The sequence below is a fragment of the Nilaparvata lugens genome, chromosome 3 (assembly GCF_014356525.2).
Source record: "Nilaparvata lugens isolate BPH chromosome 3, ASM1435652v1, whole genome shotgun sequence".
NCBI classification, from domain to species: Eukaryota; Metazoa; Arthropoda; class Insecta; order Hemiptera; family Delphacidae; genus Nilaparvata; species Nilaparvata lugens.
In genome coordinates, this window is record NC_052506.1 from 3,766,189 (window position 1) to 3,786,458 (window position 20,270).

At 36.3% G+C, this 20,270-nt stretch overlaps 1 protein-coding gene across 2 annotated transcripts in view; it reads right to left on the bottom strand.

Annotated features, from left to right (window-relative positions):
* LOC111058900 (ATPase family AAA domain-containing protein 3A homolog) overlaps positions 1-19,983 on the bottom strand; it is a 37,526-nt gene extending 17,543 nt beyond the window's left edge. The window contains exons 1-7 of one of the 2 annotated variants that reach the window (XM_039422631.1): positions 19,620-19,954; positions 17,668-17,881; positions 12,586-12,680; positions 11,089-11,254; positions 5,772-5,929; positions 2,625-2,772; positions 1,111-1,213 (exon numbers count right to left, since the gene is read on the bottom strand). In XM_039422631.1, the coding sequence (XP_039278565.1) occupies positions 1,111-1,213; positions 2,625-2,772; positions 5,772-5,929; positions 11,089-11,254; positions 12,586-12,680; positions 17,668-17,881; positions 19,620-19,818 (1,083 nt within the window). In that variant the 5' untranslated portion in view covers positions 19,819-19,954. Of the gene's footprint in view, positions 1-1,110; positions 1,214-2,624; positions 2,773-5,771; positions 5,930-11,088; positions 11,255-12,585; positions 12,681-17,667; positions 17,882-19,619 lie in introns of both variants that reach the window. The other variant, XM_039422632.1, reaches the window with a different exon arrangement.
* Between the last annotated feature and the right edge of the window lie 287 nt (positions 19,984-20,270).

The window sequence follows — 20,270 nt, forward strand, 5'->3', positions numbered from 1 at the left end:
AAAGTTAGTGTTTACGGTATGAGGATAGTTTCCCGGGCGAGGCTTGCCGAGCCCGGGAATATGTTATCCGAATACCGTAAACACCTTTCTGAGAGAGTCGCGTACGATATTTTTCGCCACACTACAGGTATAGCTGACGCCGAAAAGTTACGCGGTTTCGTGGGTCTCTTGTGCCTTCCAACAGCTGATGTTGTCAAGTAGAGTTGTCATCTAGCTTGGCAATAAATGGATGCATTGCAACAGCTGTGAGTAGGTTACACCATGTGACCTACGAAGCCGCCTAACTTTCTGGCATCAGCTATATAAGAATAATAAATTGAATAAGAATGTTTTATGAGGGGGGGGGAATTTGATGTCCCATATCTCAAGAACCATACTCAAAGTGGGGTGGAAATTTCCGATCTCACCCTCCTGAACACAATGCACCATATGCCACAGTTGTCCAAACACATTTTCAAAAAGCAGCCGGAAAGGGTACTCTTTCCGGCCTTAGCCGGAAAGAAACCTGTTCTGACGTCAGACGAGAGTCGTCTGCAAACAATGTCTTTCAGATCTACGTAGGGAATGGAAAACAGCTGCTTTCTGTGCAGTGTGGCGAAAATATAATTTTACAAGATGAACTATTTTTGGAAAATTATACAGTCTATAAGTTTGGGAGAAGAGCAGTTATGTAGGCAGCATAACTGACACTCCCATCATCCTTATGAGAGACAGATTTTGGGAATTATACAGGGTGTCTACTAACTCCCTACAATTATTACTCTAGCGCACTGTTTCTGGGTAAAAAACATATAAATATCATATTTAAATTGTCCGGAAGTCTTCAGTTACACACACAGCGGCCATTTTGCTTTTTTCACTTATTATTTTTTTCTAAATAATTTTGTTTTATGAATTTGAAAAATTATCGTAATTTTTTTGTAGCTTTGTCTGGTTGTTATAAATGATCGTGCAGAATTTCAATTTCGTAAACACCCTGTATAAAGTGATTTATATAAATCTGTGATTTTGTAACTATTTAATAATTTGAATGTTGAGTTTTGACTTGTAATGAATACTCTTGACGATTTAAAGAGCCTTCTACATTGAATTGTTTTGATTTGAACTTACCTTAGCAAACATAGTTTTTCCGGTACCTGGCGGACCATGCATCAATATATTTCTATAAACACCGCGGTTCTTTTTGGTATTTTTGGTTGCGATTGCTACATCTCTGCAAAAACAAAACACAAAAAAAACAATTCAATTAATATAAATAATTGCATATAATATAACCTAATTAAAGACACTTGCATTTTATAATAAAGAAGACACTTGAATTTTATAATATAGAGGTACAATACATTTCATATCAAATCAATTTATTTGCCATTTGAACAAAAACAATATAGAAATTTTGTTGATCAAGCGGAGAGAGGTCTAAGATTCAAGTCGACGGTTTGGCATTTCTCTTAATGTTGAAATGTTTATATGTTGCGCATTTACGGCGAAACGCGGTAATAAATTTTCATGAAATTTGACAGGTACGTTCCTTTTTAAATTATCAATTGAAATTTGAAAATTAAAATTATCAATTTAAAATGTCTAGAAAAAATCCGAAATAAATATAGAGCTTTCTGTCCTATCGTACCGTGACGTGTCGTCCCGGAATGTGAGTGTGAGCGCTGTTATCAGGTCTGGCTGCAACTGTCTACAACGTTGATGGAAAGATACAATAATTTTCAAGATGTTCGATGGTTTTGAACGGGTAGTATTATAGTCAACTGTCTACTAACGGTCATGGAAAGATACATTTTCAAGATGTTCGATGTTTTTGAACGGGTAGTATTATAGTCCACTTGACAGCTGATTTATTAAATCACTGAATAATTCTATACGGTAGTCTGATTTTTACGGTAATATTGGCGTATGAAGGAGGCTCATTTTTCCTTTTATAATATTATCCTTGAAATGCAAAATTTCAAAAAACCTTGTATATACGTTGACGCGCAATTTAAAAAGGAACATACCTGTCAAATTTCATGAAAATCTATTACCGCGTTTCGCCGTAAATACGCAACATGAAAACATATAAACATTAAGAGAAATGCCAAACCATCGACTTTGAATCTTAGACCTAACTTCGCTCGGTCAAATAACTGCATTAAAACTAAACAACGATGTAAATATATTGATTGAAAATGCATGGCAATCAAAACTTCATTGTCAACTATACAACAGAATAATTACAACAGTTTAGGAGAGAATTCTAAAACTAATCTTCAGGCCCCTGTTTCATGAAAACTTAGAAGGCCTGTAATATAGGAAGAGCTGTTTTTCCAATAAAAACTTGAAACTTGCTGATTTTATCGGCTATATTAAGATGTAATTGGAATGGTGATTCTCCTGTATTACAGGACTTGTAACTTTTATGAAACAGGCCCCAGTCCCCTGTTTCATAAAAACTTAGAAGTCCTGTAATACAGGAACAGCTGATTTTATCGGCTATATTGAGCATGTAATTGGAATGGTGATTCTCCTGTATTACGTGACAAGTTTTATGAAACAGGGCCCAGATACTTAAAAAAGCATTGAGATAAGATTGACAAGTTACAACTTGTTATTAAAATTAACGGCTTCCTTACCTCAATCTTTCCTCTAATTCGGGAGCCAAGATGACATCGGCCAATGCATCGCTGGGCTTATTCACCAGCTTTTTCACTGTTTTTATTGGGTGTTGTACACTATCCAACAACGAGAACCTGGACGTTTCTCTCACCAGAGACGGCTTTCCTGTTCAAAAACCATAACAGTGAGCATCCAAATCAGTGAAACTTTAATAGTAAACACTAGTAGTTCTGTGAACAGTAGACCTCACGCAGTATTCTCATCCACAAGTACCTGATGTCAAACTGTTTTAAATGTTAACAAAATCAGTTCACGTTTGAATTTGTATTCCATAATTTATTAATATTTATGTTAATTTAAACAATGAATAGAATATATTTCTATTCCAGAATTCATATATTATTTATCCAGTTCCGTGATAATATTTCCATCTAATGAAAATTAATTTTTTTCAATCAAAAATATTATAATTTCTTCAGCATTATTTAGTTTATTTGATTATTTTTAATCACCTATTAAATTAGTTTTTTTTCGAATGTGAGAATATTGATACTGATGGACACGCATAATAATACCATGACTGCAAAACAAAATATTGAAACCAAAAGACCTTAAAGCTGCGATTAGACCAAATTTATTAACAAAATGTTAATAACTCAATCCTTTTAGATTATATTAGATTGAACATAACTTATCATACACATGATGAACATGTGTGTTTGTCAACTTGCGTTCAATCTAATAGAATCTATAAGGATTAAGTTATTAACATTTTGTTAATAACTTTGGTGTAAACCCAGCTTAAAGATGCATATCCCTTCAAGGTCTTTGATTGAAACTATAGACCTTATACAAAATACAGTAATAGACTGGCTTCTCCACACATCTGGATAATCACTTGTCTGCTGATTTAGGATGAATAATTCTATAGTCTGATTTTTACTCTAATATTGGCGTATGAAGGAGGCTCCTTTTTCCTTATATTATCCTTGATATGCAAAATTTCCAAGAACCTTGTATATACGTCGACGCGCAATTCAAAAAGGAACATACATGTCAAATTTCATGAAAATCTATTACCGCGTTCCGCCGTAAATGCGCAACATATAAACATTTACACATTTAAACATAAGGAGAAATGCCAAACCGTCGACTTGATTCTTAGACCTCACTTTGTTCGGTCAATTATTTACAAGAAACTCATTAATTACAACATTCATTTTCGGCCAGAATTTGAATGATTCAATCTTAGATGTTGGTCTCATCTTTAGACAAAATGAACACGATTACTTGCCATCATGTGTCAGAGATCTTTCTTATCCTAGTTTTAAAAAGGGAGTACACATTTTACTAAGTGACAACTCATTTTATAGTTTGACTGAATTTTATGAAAAATCCTTCAATTATAAAATGCTGTATGTAATAAACCTTTATATATTATACAGAGTTGTGCAGAAGAAACGCATGTTTTTCGAACAGCCAGTACTCGTCAACGGGAGAGGGTATTGCGCTGGAACGAATGTTGGCAGACGACCCATACTATGCCATTTCAGTTGCTATGAGCGTTGGAATGTACAACATCGTGTGTTCGCTGTTAAGCAGTTTTTTTAGAAACAATGAATCTGTAGTCACAGTCCAAAGCTTTTTTGTCAATATTTTAGAGTTATGGGTCGAGGTGCAATGCCTGATCGAAATACTGTACTCCGATGGGTTGCAGCGTTTAGGAGTACTAGTTCTGTAATGAAAAATAAACCACCTGGTCTTCCCCGTTCCCCGGAAAGTGTAGACCGAGTCAGAACGGCAGTTGTTACTAGTCCTAGACGATCGACTCGAAGACACTGACACGGTCTAAATTTTCAGGAGTGCGAACTGAACGGAAAAGACCATTGTGTTTCTTTGTCATCACAGAACTAGTACTCCTATACGGTGCAGCCCATCTGAGTACAGTATTTCGATCGGGCATAGCACCTCGACGCCCAATACTCTAAAATATTGACGGAAAAGCGTTGCACTGTGACTACAGATTCATTGTTTCTAAAAAAAACTGCTTAACAGCGAACACACGATGTTGTACGTTCCAACGCTCATAGCAACTGAAATGGAATAGTATGGTCGTCTGCAAACATTCGTTCCAGGGCAATACCCTCTCCCGTTGACAAGTACTGGCTGTTCGAAAAACATGCGTTTCCTCTGCACAACTCTGATAATTGGGAATCTAAAATCAAACTTTGCATAGATGGGGTGGAGCTCATGAAATTTCTACAGATATGGGACTTGTGGCAGTTGATGGAGCTTATCAATGACTATTTAAGATATAAATTTAATCAAAATCGTTGGAGTCGTTTTCGAGAAAATCGCGAAAACCCTGTTTTTGACAACATTTTTGCCATTTTAGCCGCCATCTTGAATTGCATTCGATCGAAATTGTTCGTGTCGGATCCTTATATTGTAAGGAGCTTAAGTTCCAAATTTCAAGTCATTCCGTTAATTGGGAGATGAGATATCGTGTACACAGACGCACATACTCATAAACACACACACACACACATACAGACTAATACCCAAAAACCACTTTTTTGGACTCAGGGGACCTTGAAACGTATAGAAATTTAGAAATTGGGGTACCATAATTTTTTCGGAGAGTAAAAATTCATTATGAAATTATTGAAAAATATATTTTCCTGCTTACTAAAATATAATTTATTATTTTAAATGAGAATGAACAGATAATATTACATCAATAAGCCTGTATCAGTTACCGTCTACAGAAGGCATTGACAAGACAGAGGATCGGCAATGTTGATCTCCTATCTTTCTCCACTGCCATTATAACATGGACCTTATTGTAGGATAGCTGAGTGAACATATCGAGTCGACCAGCAAGTGTACTCACCAAGTCATGCCTCGATAACTCACCGAGTCATGCCTCGACAATTCAACGATTCATGCCTCGACAATTCAACGATTCATGCCTCGACAATTCACCGATTCATGCCTCGACAATTCACAAAACTTGGCGAGTCATGCCTCGACAACTCACCGAGTCATGCCTCGACAATTCAACGATTCATGCCTCGAAAATTCACCGAGTCATGCCTCGACAATTCACAATACTTGGCGAGTCATGCGTCGACAATTTACCGATTGATGCCTCGACAACTCACCAAGTCGTGCCTCGACATAGCGCGCCGTGACGCCGGTGACACCCTTGGCCGAGTAGACGCCCAGGGCGAGCAGTGACAGCCCTCCCGCCGCCACCATCATCTTGTCCCAGTCAGTGAGCAGCGACTGCACTCCAGCCCCGATCACTGACCCCGCTGTCCTGAACACCACAAATCACACATAACAAAATATCAAGTTTATAATTAATATCGGGGCACCGAGCTTCGCTCGCTATTTTTATTTATTGATAAACAGAACACAATTCTCTAAAATGATCGTGTTTATATTTCACAGCTGGCTATACGTCCGCTTATGAATTTCGGGGATGCTATAATTATTTGATTTCCCACAGAATCACTCGCTCACTTTTTACTATCCACAGACGACGAAAGTCTCAGCTGTTTCAGCCAAGGATGAATTATCCTTTTGATGTCCTTCAGCGAGTTTTCCCAAGGATGAGACTTAGTGCAATCGAATTTTTATATCATATGTTCCAAATTTCGTGAAAATCGTTAGAGCCGTTTTCGAGATCCGTTGAACATGAATAACCATAAATAAATATAACCAATTAATATAAATAAAAATATATTCAGATATACAGAAATTACTCGATTAATGTAATGGGATATACAAGGTGACCCACGAAAGGTGTAACAACCAAATACCATACACATTCTACATGATATTTGCAACAAAAAATGTCCAGTAAAACTTCCTTATACCGACCTCAGTTTTCGAGATATTTTTGAAATAGAACTACCATAGAGAAACAATAGCTTAAGTAGATATACCATGGTATAGGGCGTTTATGTCGCAACTTCTACTGTTATCTCAAGCCGATAGTCCACGTAGTTCTTTCCCGTGAAGCTATGTGAGGCTGGTAGTCTCTCATATCGTACCGTTCTCATACTCTCACCACAACAAAACAGTAAAAATCTAAAAAAATCGACAGTAGTCGGTTTGAGATAACAGTAAACGTTGCGACATAAACGCCCTATACCATGGGATATCTACTTACGCTATTGTTCATCTATGGAACTACCTACCGTCATTAAGGACCGGTTTCCAATCTCGGGATTTAGCTAAGTTCTAGACTTTAAACAGCTGGAGTCAGAAAATTTTCTTTCCGAAATGGGGCGTAGCACTACCTCCGTAAACAAAGCGGTAGTGCATACGTGTGACGCCAGCACAGATAGGGCTCCTAAACCAATGAAAATTCGTTGATTTCAGCTAGAGTTTTCATTGGTGTAGGAACAGTACCTACTATTACTTCAGGCCCCACAACTGATCTCTAATAAATTATGACGTCATCACATGTAGATCGATGATCTACTGGCGGTAAGCAAGCGAAATAAGAGCGCTGATGCTTGTTATCAAATCTGATATGGTAAACAACAAAATTGGAATAAATTACAAATTCAATTTTCACGGTCTTCCATTTCAATGAATACGGTTTGTTATAATTCCCGCGACAATTAGGTACACAACTGTATCCCAAGATTTAAAACCCCAAATTCATTATTAATTTTCACAAACAAATATTAGAAGAATGATAAACAAACCATATTCATTGAAATGGATACCGTGAAAATTGAATTTGTAATTCCAATTTTGTTGATTACCTTATCAGATGTGATAACAAGCATCAGCGCTCTTATTTCGCTTGCTTTACCGCCAGTAGATCATGGATCTACATGTGATGACGTCATAGTTTATTAGAGATCAGTTGTGGGCCTGAATTAATAGAAGGTATTGCTACGCCCCGTTTCGGAAAGCAAATTTTCTGACTTTAGCTGTTTAAAGTCTAGAACTTAGAGTTCCCGAGTTCGGAAACCGACCCTAAAACGTCAATAACTAGAGAACTATCAATCCAAGGACAAATTCCACCAGGCACACTCTTAGCCATTCCGGCCAGCTATCAAAAATGGAACATTTATTACAAATTGCAGTCAACCAACTTATGGACTATTATTACTGTACATTAAAATTATAATAATTAATTTTAAATTTAATTTAATTAATAATTATAACAATATTATAATTATAATAATTATTTCAAATATCAATGAACGCTTTATAAACAGAACTAAGGACTTCTGCTACTAAAAATATTGACCGAAGAACTAAATAGCAGTACGAAATTTGAAGAATGATGCCCAGTTTCACCAACCTTGGTCAAGGAATTTGAACATGGTTCAATCAATCAATCAATCATTTATTTCTTTCCAAAACATACATGAAAATGTACATGAAAAAGTCAAAAACTAAAAACTAACTTAAAGCTAAAGAGAAATTAGTGACTGTATAAAATTCATTTTTTACAGTAAACTCGTTTATACTGTAGCATGCTTAATCCATCAAATATGCTCTCAGCAATTCCTTAAATTTGATCTATCAGGTTCATGTCTTATGCAACCTGGGAGACAACCAATAAATTTTATTCCCATGTACGTTGGACTTTGTTTATATTTTTCCTTATTGTGTTTCTTTATTGTAGAATTATTTTTATTTCTTGTGTTGTAATTATGTATATCTACTTGCCGTGGGAATCTAGATTGCTTAGTTTTTATATATAATATTGTCCTATAAATGTACAGGCTGTACACCGTCATGAACTTTAACTTACTGAAGAATGGCTTGCATGATCGCTCTCTATCAAGATTTAGAATTATTCTTATTGCTTCTTTTTGTAATAGGAGTATTTTATTTAAGTTTGAGATGCTTGTTCCTCCATATATTTCAACTCCGTATGAAATGTGGGAGTGGATCATTGCAAAGTACACTGCTTTTAACGTTTCTAAGTTGGAAATTTTTGCTAGTCGTCTCAGCGCGAAAATTCCTGAGCTTAATTTTTTACATATTTTTTGAATGTGAACGGACCAACTAAGTGTGTTTTCAAGATATAGACCTAAAAATTTGATTTCTTCCTTATTATTTACGGAATTAAGTTGTTTTACCTCTGAATTTCTACAAGTAAAATGGAGGAACTTTGGTTAAAGTCTATCAGCTGATTAAATCAGAAATAATTCGTTCCATCAACACCAGTTACGTTTGACCACGGTCAATCCGATGGTTAAGTTTGACTGCCGCCGAACGGGCGATCAAATTATTTGAACACGGTCAAAAGACTGGCTCGATTATAGTATAGAAAATAAAGGAAGATTTTGAAAAAGATTTGCTTTACTCTTTTATTACACAGTAGGCCTATATTATTCAATCCTTAGATCAACCTTGCTGCTTCAATGTACTGTATCTCATTAGAATTTGAATGTTCTTTTGTTCATGAAAAAAATTGTCAAAAATGATGGTGATTTGTAAATTCTTTGTACGAAAGTATTCAATTCAAATTTGAAATATTATTATAAATTAATGTAAATGTGTGACCATACAAAAACGTCTGTGCCAGGGGCGTATATAAGAAGGGGGCCCAGGGGGCCTGCCCCGAAATAATGAATATAAATCAGTACAGTAATTACAGAAAAAAGTACAGTAATCTGAATTTTTGACGGCCTGACGGTAAAGTAAAAAGAGCATTCAGCGCAAATTACCCTCTGAATATGAGCAGCGAAACTGATATTGAGTATCATGGAGTGTTACTATATTTACTATATTACAGAATTTAATTTGGATTTTCGTTTAATAATAATTATTAATTCATTAGCATTTGAAAAATTGCAATATCTCAGTAATTTCTATCCATAAAAATCAGATGTAGCCAATAGCAAGCCAGCAAACATGTTGGCCAACTTCAGAAAAGTACAGCTACAAGAGTTGACCATATTCAAATTTGACCGACGGATTTTTGATCAATCCCGAGGTTGGTGGAACAGTTGTATGTTTGAACGAGTGATCAAATTTTGACCATGGTCTAGTTGACCATGGCTAGGCTATATTTGATCGAGGTTGGTGAAACCGGGCATAATCTGTTCAAAAAGCCGCTCCGCCGGCAACGGAGAGGTACCGGGTTCGATTCCCGGTCTGGGCAGTTTTTGGACAGTTTCATTCTTCAAATTTTCTTCTGCTATTTGGTTTTCGGTCAATATTTGAAGTCGCAGAAGTCTTTAGTCTGTTTATACAGCTTTCAACGGATATTTTAAATAATTATTATGCAGTAATTATATCAATTATATACAGAGTGACCCATGAAAGAAGTAACAGTCGAAAACCAAAGATTCTACATGAAATTTGCGACATAAAAAGTCCAATAAAATGTTCTTATATCAATCTTGGTTTTCGTGATATATCGATATTTTTGAAAAACGTCAATAAATAGAAAACTAACAATCAAAATGTAATTCTAAGGATATGGCTGGAAACAGACATAAATGTCCGATAAGATACATGTGATTTGTTCCTTTGTTTGACGTTATTGATCTTTTTATGAGCTTTCAAACTGTTTGATATTTGGCTTTGAACTCAACAAATATACTTTTCCTACAGTTACCTTGAAAAGTGGCCATTGCTGCACTGATTAAAGAACGCAAAGAATCACTTTTCCGCTCTAGTGCGCAAAGTCTTACTTTGCGTACTCCAGATTTGCAGCATGACAACGCAAAATAGTTAGTAGGTTATACGGAGCACCAGTGCAGCAGAATGAAAATTAAGTTGGTAACTGTGGTTTATAGTGTTGTGGTGCACGTTAAGGTGCGTACAGACTGTCGCTCTGCTCCGCAACCGAACGTCACTCCAGCAGAGCGATTGATGATCGACCGGCGAGCAAGAGTGGTCCAACCGGGGAACGCGAGAAGATCTAACATCTTCCGTAACGTTCATGATGGGTGCGTGGGCGGTCCGACTGTGGTTCGATGGAGGTACGAAGGCGGTACGAGGGAGGAGCGTGCTCGGTGCGGGTTGGAAGCACAAATATGTGTACGCAGCTTTATAATAATGTGAAGGCAGTGGACAACAGTGGATGACAGCGACAGCCACCACATGAGTGACAGCCGCCCCTTCATTCATTTACTACTACATTATTCAATTTTAAATAAATTAAGGTTTTTATTAATAATAAAATTACACAGAAAAACATTTGATGGATTTCAGCCATAATTTTACCCATAATAATTTAATCAACCACTTCTCATATTCAATGGTAACTGTAGGAAAAATTTAATGTGAAATATGTGCGCAAAGTTCCTCTGCTGCACTCAAGAAACCATTCCGCCCGAGCCGTAGGCGAGCGTAGGTAAACGTTTCTTTCGGTGCAGCAAACTGTCACTTTGCGCACTAGTTGCATAAATAACTATTTTAAACTTTGGGCTCCCATTAAAGTTCAAAAACATCCCCAAATGTATTTACTGTTAATAAATAAGTACCCACTTGATAGATTCCAAAATGGTGGCCCTATTTTCGACAGCTTTCAGCCGAATCTGCTCCAAATTGATGTCTCTGTTCTCCCGGTCGGCTTTGGCTTTCGCCTCCATCTCCGCCTGAATCTTTTTCATCTCCAAATTGGCGCGCAGTTGCATTTCATGTTCAACAGTTGCTGCAAAAAACAATACCATCAGTCCTTATGGGGGTGTTCACACATTGGCAACAGTTGCTTTGCAAAACTATACCATTATGTTCTCTTGGGAGTGTTCAGACATTGGCAACAGTTACTTTGCAAAACTATACCATCAGTCTTTATGGAGATGTTCACACATTGGGAACAGTTTTACAAAACAATACTATTATGATCTCATGGGAGTGTTCACACATTGGCAGCACAGTTGCTTTGCAAAATAATACTATTATGATATGATATATAGAAGCGAAATGGCACTCAGTCACTGACTGACTGACTCACTCACTCGCAGAACCAAAAATCTACCAGACCAAAAACGTTCAAATTTGGTGGGTATGTTCAGTTGGCCCTTTAGAGGCGCACTAAGAACGGACTTGGAAAAATTTTCAAAGATACGCCCAAAATCTGCGTTTTTCAGCGTTTTCTCAGCTTTATCGAAAACAAATGAATAAAAAATGTTCAAATTTACTATAGAAGCTCAGCTGGGGTATAATAATGTTTTGTTAGAAGGAGTTTGAAATAACGCCAAAGATACGCCCAAAATCTGCGTTTTTTCAGCGTTTTCTCAGCTTTATCGAGAACAAATGAACAGGAAATGTTCAAATTTACTATAGAAGCTCAGCTGGGGTATAATAATGTTGTGTTAGAAGGAGTTTGAAATAACGTCGAAGAAACGCCCAATATCTGCGTTTTTTGTGCTTTCTCAGCTTTATCGAGAACAAATGAACAGGAAATGTTCAAATTTACTATAGAAGCTCAGCTGGGGTATAATAATGTTTTGTTAGAAGGAGTTTGAAATAACGCCAAAGATACGCCCAAAATTAGCGTTTTTCTCAGCTTTTCTGCATTTTCTCACATTTTCAATAATTGATGGAAATATATTTTTTAAAAATTCAGTACACAGGTTTAGCTGAGGTGGAGGAATTTTGTTCGCCAAAGATACGCCGATATAGTAACGGGTGTGTTTTTCTACGTTTTCTCAAATTTTCGAGATCAAATTGACATAAAACGTTCAAATTCGGTACAGAGGTCTACATGCAGGCGAGCGAAGCGAGCCCGCTGATCTCATTTTTGGACGATCCAGTCTGGGGTCCATGGGGCGGAGCCCCCGGATATGGCAAGCGAAGCTAGTCTGACGGCTAGTTTTTAATAAAGTGGGGTTAGAAATGGTGTAGCACGGAACTGAAGTAGCGACAATGAGCAAGGAAGTCGTAAAGTCGAGAGACTGAAGTATCCTCGACTGGAGTGTACGATTTGAGTTGAGTTAGTGTGAGTTGAGTCCAAGATAACAAAATGTGCAAGATGTTTACCTTTTCTCATGGCTTCTTGCTTGGCAACTGACTCCTCCTGCCTTCTCAGATTCTCGTCATTAATCTTCTGCTGCTGAAGCAGTTGGTCTTCATACCTTAAATGCAATTCAAAATAAATTAACAAATTTAAATAAATAATAAATAAATCTTCATTAAATGACAAGTACATAACAGAATAACAATAATCAAATATTGAATTCAACAAAAATACGTTGAGTAAAGTCAATTAATACAATACTGTTTGCTAAAGAGTGAAATTTGTCTGCAAACAGGAGCATAAAGAGTGAAATTTGTCTGCAAACAGGAGCATATCTCATAATTGAAAATAATTTTATTAAAAATTATTGACCGAGCGAAGTGAGGTCTAAGATTCAAGTCGACGGTTTGGCATTTCTCTTAATGTTTATATGTTGCGCATTTACGGCGAAACGCGGTAATAGATTTTCATGAAATTTGACAGGTATGTTCCTTTTAAATTGCGCGTCGACGTATATACAAGGTTTTTGGAATTTTTTCATTTCAAGGATAAAATAAAAGGAAAAAGGAGCCTCCTTCATACGTCAATATTAGAGTGAAAATCAGACTATAGAATTATTCATCATAAATCAGCTGTCGAGTTGACTATAAATTGCATGCCATGACGCATGCAATTCAATATCTCAATGTAACTTGGTAAAAAATTAGCAGCTGTGTAGACTATAATTGCATGCCTCATTGAATGCAATTTTTATGCACTATTAATAGGATGCAAAGAACTTATAACAGCTCGTCTGGGCGCCTAGATGTCTTCTGGTTTTCTCGCGCTAAATTCCGGAAAGCGTTATATGATAATTAAATCTTGTGTAAGCATGATCTGATCAAATAAATAGTTAGTGTATCAGTGTGGATGTGCTTATGGTTTGGGACGTCGTTATAACTGCGCGATGTCTACTGTTCACAGAACTACTAGTATAATAAAAAATGTATTGGAATTTCGCAGACTTCAATGACAGAGAAGGCAATGTCTAGAAATGGGAAGAAGATGAGATATAATCCTATTTCCCAACCTTGTTCTATTTTTGGTTTTGAAGCAACTAATTTTGAAAATCTACTTTGTGAACATATTTAATGAGTAAACATTTTGTAAAGTGAAGAACTACAAGACTTGACCTATTTCGGACTATTTGTAACCTTATCCAAATTTGGGAGATGAATAGCATAAGGGAAGTACACCCGAAAAAATTACCTGGTCCTCCAGGTTGGGGGTTGGGCGTGGGGCCAACGACCCTACCCTGTAAAAAAATCAGCTTGTTACGAAACCTCAAAATGAGCCTCGGACGGACAGGATACTTGGAAAACAATGTTGGAAAAAGAACTTGAACTTAATTATTGGAACATGGAATGTGAGAAGCTTGTACAGGAGAGGTGCCTTGAAAGATTTACTCCAATGTATAAAACAATATCGATTGAAAGTACTTGCTGTACAGGAAATGAGATGGCCTGGCAAGGGAGTGTTTGACACCCACAGGAACATAGATATATATAAAACTATAATACGCACAGTGGTCACTTATGGAAGTGAAGTGTGGATATTATCATCCAAGGCTGCAGCAAATCTAGACCGCTGGGAAAGGGAAATGCTGCGTAGAATATACGGACCTGTATGTGATTAGGGTGTCTGGCGAATAAGAAACAACAATGAATTAGCTGCACTTTATAAAGAGCCGACCTTGTCAGTATATGTCAGACTGAACCGCATAAGATGGGCAGGGCATGTGAAGCGGATGCCAGACACTCGGTCTCCCACAAAAATATATATGGGACACTTTTTGTGTAGTTGAGAAGTTGATATTGTGGTAATTATTCATATTGAATATATTTTATTAAATATATTCATATTTCTTAGTCTTTTTCATTCAATATATGGGACAACCGGGAGGCAGAAGACCGGTGGGAAAGCCAAGACTGAGATGGGTGGATGGCATCTCGAAGGATGCTGCAGAACTTCTTCGCATCAGGAATTGGAGAATGAAGGCAAGAGATCGTGATGGATGGAGGCGCAGTATTGAGGAGGCAAGGGCTCGATTTGGGCTGTAGGGCCATCGAAGAAGAAGATAGCATAAAAATTATCCTATAGTGTTGTGTATCAAGTTGAGATGATATTGTGTTGATACTATAAATAAAAATATAAATGTGAGTTCCCTTTTTAAAATTATTTTGTCACGACATGATTCGACTATATAATGTCACTAGCCGTCAGGCTCGCTTCGCTCGCCATATCCGTCTAGCCAGGGGGCTCCGCCCCCTGGACCCCGACTGGATCGTCCAAGAATGAGATCAGCAGGCTCGCTTCACTCGCCTGCATTTTTCATTTCAGCATTTTTATCATATGTTAGAACGATCCAGTCGGGGATCCAGACTGAACGTCTGGCTAAACGGATATGGCGAGCGAAGCGAGCCTGACGGCTAGTAATATAATATTCCCAGGAATAGCTCTGATTAAAGTAGCGGTGCCCAATCAATTTTTCCGCGATAAATGCATCAACTTGGTGCCAACATAACAAAGTCAACTCAACTTATGCCAACCTGACAAAATTATTAATTCAGTTACCAGTTAACAACTGTTTCGAAGAGGTACTCTCTTTAGATTATAGTTCTATATTAATATATGGTATGGACATTTTTCAATTATAAATTAAGAGAATAAGAAGAACATACATGCTAAAAGACGAACTTTAAACCCTTAAAAACCACCCTCAGAGTTAAAATATTGCCAAAGGTTTCTTAGTGCGCCTCTAAAGGGCCAACTGAACATACCTACCAAATTTGAACGTTTTTGGTCCGGTGGATTTTTAGTTCTGCGAGTGAGTCAGTCAGTCAGTGAGTGCCATTTCGCTTTATATATATATATATATATATATATTATATATATATATATATATAATATATATATATATATATATATATATATAGATTATCAAGTGATAAGTCGAAACATGTCGTGACAAAATAGTTTTAAGGCTGTGCAAAGGCTAAAAATAAACTTTCTACTCGTGATATTTTTCCAAGTTATTCCATTTGTATATCATCAAGCTATCAAAATGAAAGAGTTTTCTCAGGAAAACATTTTTTTCTGATCATTACTTTTTGAGATATGAGCGCCTAGTTTAAATTATTGTGACAGAATATTTCAAATTCGGTAAGAGATAAATCCATGCGATTTAGAAGATAGATTCCTCATGGTATTGTTGATATAGTAAAATACAAATTTCTGAAAATATCAATTTTAAGATAGTTATTCAATTTACTAAAAATAACTTTTAGTTGAGTTATTTTGGTAAATTGAATAAATTTTCCAAAAATTTATATTTACAGAAAATTTTTGTTTTACTAGATCAACAATACCATGACGAATCCATCCTCTAATTCTCATGGATTTATATTGTACCGAATTTGAAATGTTCTGTCCCAAAAATTCAAACTTCAGTCGCTCATAGTTTGAATTTTTGGGACAGAACATTTCAAATTCGGTACAATATAAATCCATGAGAATTAGAGGATGGATTCGTCATGGTATTGTTGATCTAGTAAAACAAAAATTTTCTGTAAATATAAATTTTTGGAAAATTTATTCAATTTACCAAAAATAACTCAACTAAAAGTTATTTTTAGTAAATTGAATAACTATCTTAAAATTGATATTTTCAGAAAATTTGTATTTTACTATATCAACAATACCATGAAGAATCTATCTTCTAATCGCATGGATTTATCTCTTACTGAATTTGAAATGTTCTGTCCCAAAAATTTAAACTTTAGGCGCTCATATCTCAAAAAGTAATGATCAGAAAAAAATGTTTTCCTGAGAAAACTCTTTCATTTTGATAGCTTGATGATATACAAATGGAATAACTTGGAAAAATATCACGAGTAGAAAGTTTATTTTTAGCCTTTGCACAGCCTTAAAACTATTTTGTCACGACATGTTTCGACTTATCACTTGATAATCTATATATATATATATATATATATATATATATAATATATATATATATATATATATATATATATATATATATATAAAGCGAAATGGCACTCACTGACTGACTGACTCACTCGCAGAACTAAAAATCCACCGGACCAAAAACGTTCAAATTTGGTAGGTATGTTCAGTTGGCCCTTTAGAGGCGCACTAAGAACCTTTTGGCAATATTTTAACTCTGAGGGTGGTTTTTAAGGGTTTAAAGTTCGTCTTTTAGCATGTATGTTCTTCTTATTCTCTTAATTTATAATTGAAAAATGTCCATACCATATATTAATATAGAACTATAATCTAAAGAGAGTACCTCTTCGAAACAGTTGTTAACTGGTAACTAAATTAATAATTTTGTCAGGTTGGCATTAAGTTGAGTTGACTTTGTTATGTTGGCACCAAGTTGATGCATTTATCGCGGAAAAATTGATTGGGCACCGCTACTTTAATCAGAGCTATTCCTGGGAATATTATATTACTAGCCGTCAGGCTCGCTTCGCTCGCCATATCCGTTTAGCCAGACGTTCAGTCTGGATCCCCGACTGGATCGTCCTAACATATGATAAAAATGCTGAAATGAAAAATGCAGGCGAGCGAAGCGAGCCTGCTGATCTCATTCTTGGACGATCCAGTCGGGGGTCCAGGGGGCGGAGCCCCCTGGCTAGACGGATATGGCGAGCGAAGCGAGCCTGACGGCTAGTGACATTATATAGTCGAACCATGTCGTGACAAAATAATTTTAAAAAGGGAACTCACATTTATATTTTTATTTATAGTATCAACACAATATCATCTCAACTTGATACACAACACTATAGGATAATTTTTATGCTATATTTTCTCTATGGTATCAACACACATGATACAGTATCAACTCAACTTGATACAGTATCAACTCAACTTGATACAGTATCAACTCAACTTGATACACAACACTATAGGTTAATTTTTATGCTATATTTTGTCTATGGTATCAACACATTATGATACAGTATCAACTCAACTTGATACACAACACCATAGGATATCTTCTAATGCTATCTTTTCTGTATGATATTATAATGAAATACCTCTTTCGTGACAACTGGTCTTGATACTGAGCTCTCGCCTGATGTTGGCGGGTCTCCTCCTGCAGAGTCTTCCGTCTCTCTTCAGCATCCACCTGTTTCTGTTGCACCTTGCCTCTCTCTATCTCCGCCTCATACGCCTTCATGTTCACCATCAACTCTTGCTGTTTGGTCACCTCCTGCATTTTTGACAGTTCCAGCGCCTCCTTGGCATGCTCTGCGGAACACAAACCAAATCACATTCACAAGTGTCCTGTTACGAGCAACTTGGACTGTTTCATCGAAATATTCAGTTAGAAATTTCATTGATAATTCTGTCGATTGCAAAATGGCCTATGAGGTTGATGGTGGTGAGACAATGAGCCATATGAATAAAGTTGAGTATCAGCTTATACTTCTAAAATATGGAGCATATGCTTCATTTTCTATGAATAAACGTGAGCAAAACCTTTTGATCATGCTCATCAAAAAAATAGTTTGAGCAAGGCTCTCATAAGCAATGAAACATGAAACAAGTGTATGGTAGCATGGAAGGTGATTCGGAGTGAGACAAAATCACCTGCTCCAACATGTTTTTAAGAAAGAAAAAGAAAAAAGAAATGTGTTCCACTAACAATCACTGGGTGGACTCCATCCAGCGGATTGCGGCATCAGCGACACTATAGTGAGGTCCACGTTATAATGACAGTGGAAAAAGATAGGAGAACAGCGATGCTGATTCTCTGCCTTGCCAGATTACATTTCTAAATTGTTGGATAACGATCTGGTAGCGTTGCGGAGCTAGAAAAGGTTAACGCTATCTGCTTTGTCGAATGATAGACAAGGATAGCAACACCAATGTAAATCAAATACTGACATTATAACGTGGACCTTACTATAGTGGAAGGCAGCAGGCAACCACCGACTTCAGAGCAAGGAAGTCAACAGTGGGGGCTGTTGACTATATTGTTCGCAAGGTACATGCGAGTTTTGAGAAAGGCCGCCTTGCTGGTGAACTCAGCAATACTTTTGACACATGAAAATCAATTGGCCAAGCTCGCTTCCTCTGCTGGTGCAGAATAAGGCCACCGGATTCTTTGTGGGTAGAATTTTTTAGTACGTTGTAGGCTCCTCTTTGTGAGTCAGAAGATTTCCACTGTTTTCATTCAGCATGTCAGCTATAAAAGCGCCTTCCACAGTATCCATAATTTTCCTACCAGGAGTGATGACTATGGCACCAGAAACAGTCTCAGTCTGGACCTGACATAGGCTATTGTGGATTGGGAAGGACTTAGAGCAGCCTCATTTACCAGCCACAATATTGTGGACAATCTGCCAGTTTTTGCCAGGAGTCTGCCTAAGAAAGTTTTGAAGAAGAGACTGAGGGCTTCCCTTCAGGAAAACCCCTTTTATTGTTTGAGGGAGATTTATGATTGTGATCCTAAGACTGTGAGTAGATACTTCTTGCCTTAGTTTTGCTGCTTGGTCTGTTTCATTGCATGCTTTGTCTTTATAGATTTGCAAATTTTGTCTTTTGACCTGCCATACACCACTGTTTTATTATTCTTGATTTGTTCACTTGTGGACATAGTACACAACTAGTACATAACTAGTATAACTACGCCATGAACAGAAACACCTTATTATTAATAATAACATATAAGCTACTAGAAATCAAATTTATTATAACCGGTCATTAAATTTTTAACAAGTAAACTAGGGTATGATTCAAGTTTTAATAAGGATGATGCAATAGGTCAATATTAACCAAAATAATGACAGAATCATTAAATGAATTGAAAAAAGATAGATCAAGTTTTATTGATGCTAATATTTATAAAAACATTCCAAATTAATCAATTTGATATAATCTTATATTTTATAGTAGCCTACTCATGATAGTGTAGGCCTAGACATTATTTAAATTAGGTATCCTAATGCTTATCCAATAATTTTTTGTAAGCCATTATACTCACTAGATTTTTCAAGTTCTCTTGCAGCTTGAGCTGCTCTTTCCAAAGCCGCAGAATCAAATCTATACGCTTCCATTTTTTTCATGTCTGATTCCGAAATTTGAAGACCTCCTCCTTCTGTTTTACCGGTACCTGGTGGCATTTCTTGAGATGGATCGAGAAGTTGAGGATCTTTTTTACCGTAACCAAAAATCCAAGACATTTTATATAATTATATTAATTTTAGAATTGATATGAGTAAAATTAAATATAGATTCAATGAGAAATCGCGAGGCAAAGGTTCAAAAAGTTAATCACATTCAACCTCACGGTCACACGAAGAGATGGTCAAAATCAAGATATTCCTATTCTTTCAACATAGGTTATGGTTGTTTCTTGCTCATTACCGCATAGAGCCAAGAGATAATAGAATGCAAATAAAATGAAGAACTCCAACTACAAATATATTATTGACTAAAATTATAATCGAACAATATAAGAACTATTTAAGATTAATAAATATTTTCAAATATTTCTGAATGGAGAAGGAATATATTTTTTGAAGAGACAAACTGAAAAACATCATTTTTTTCTTTGTATGTGTAGTATTTTTTGTAAAAATGTCTGAGTTGAGGAATTCATGCACATGCGCAGTAATATCAAAAAATACCGACG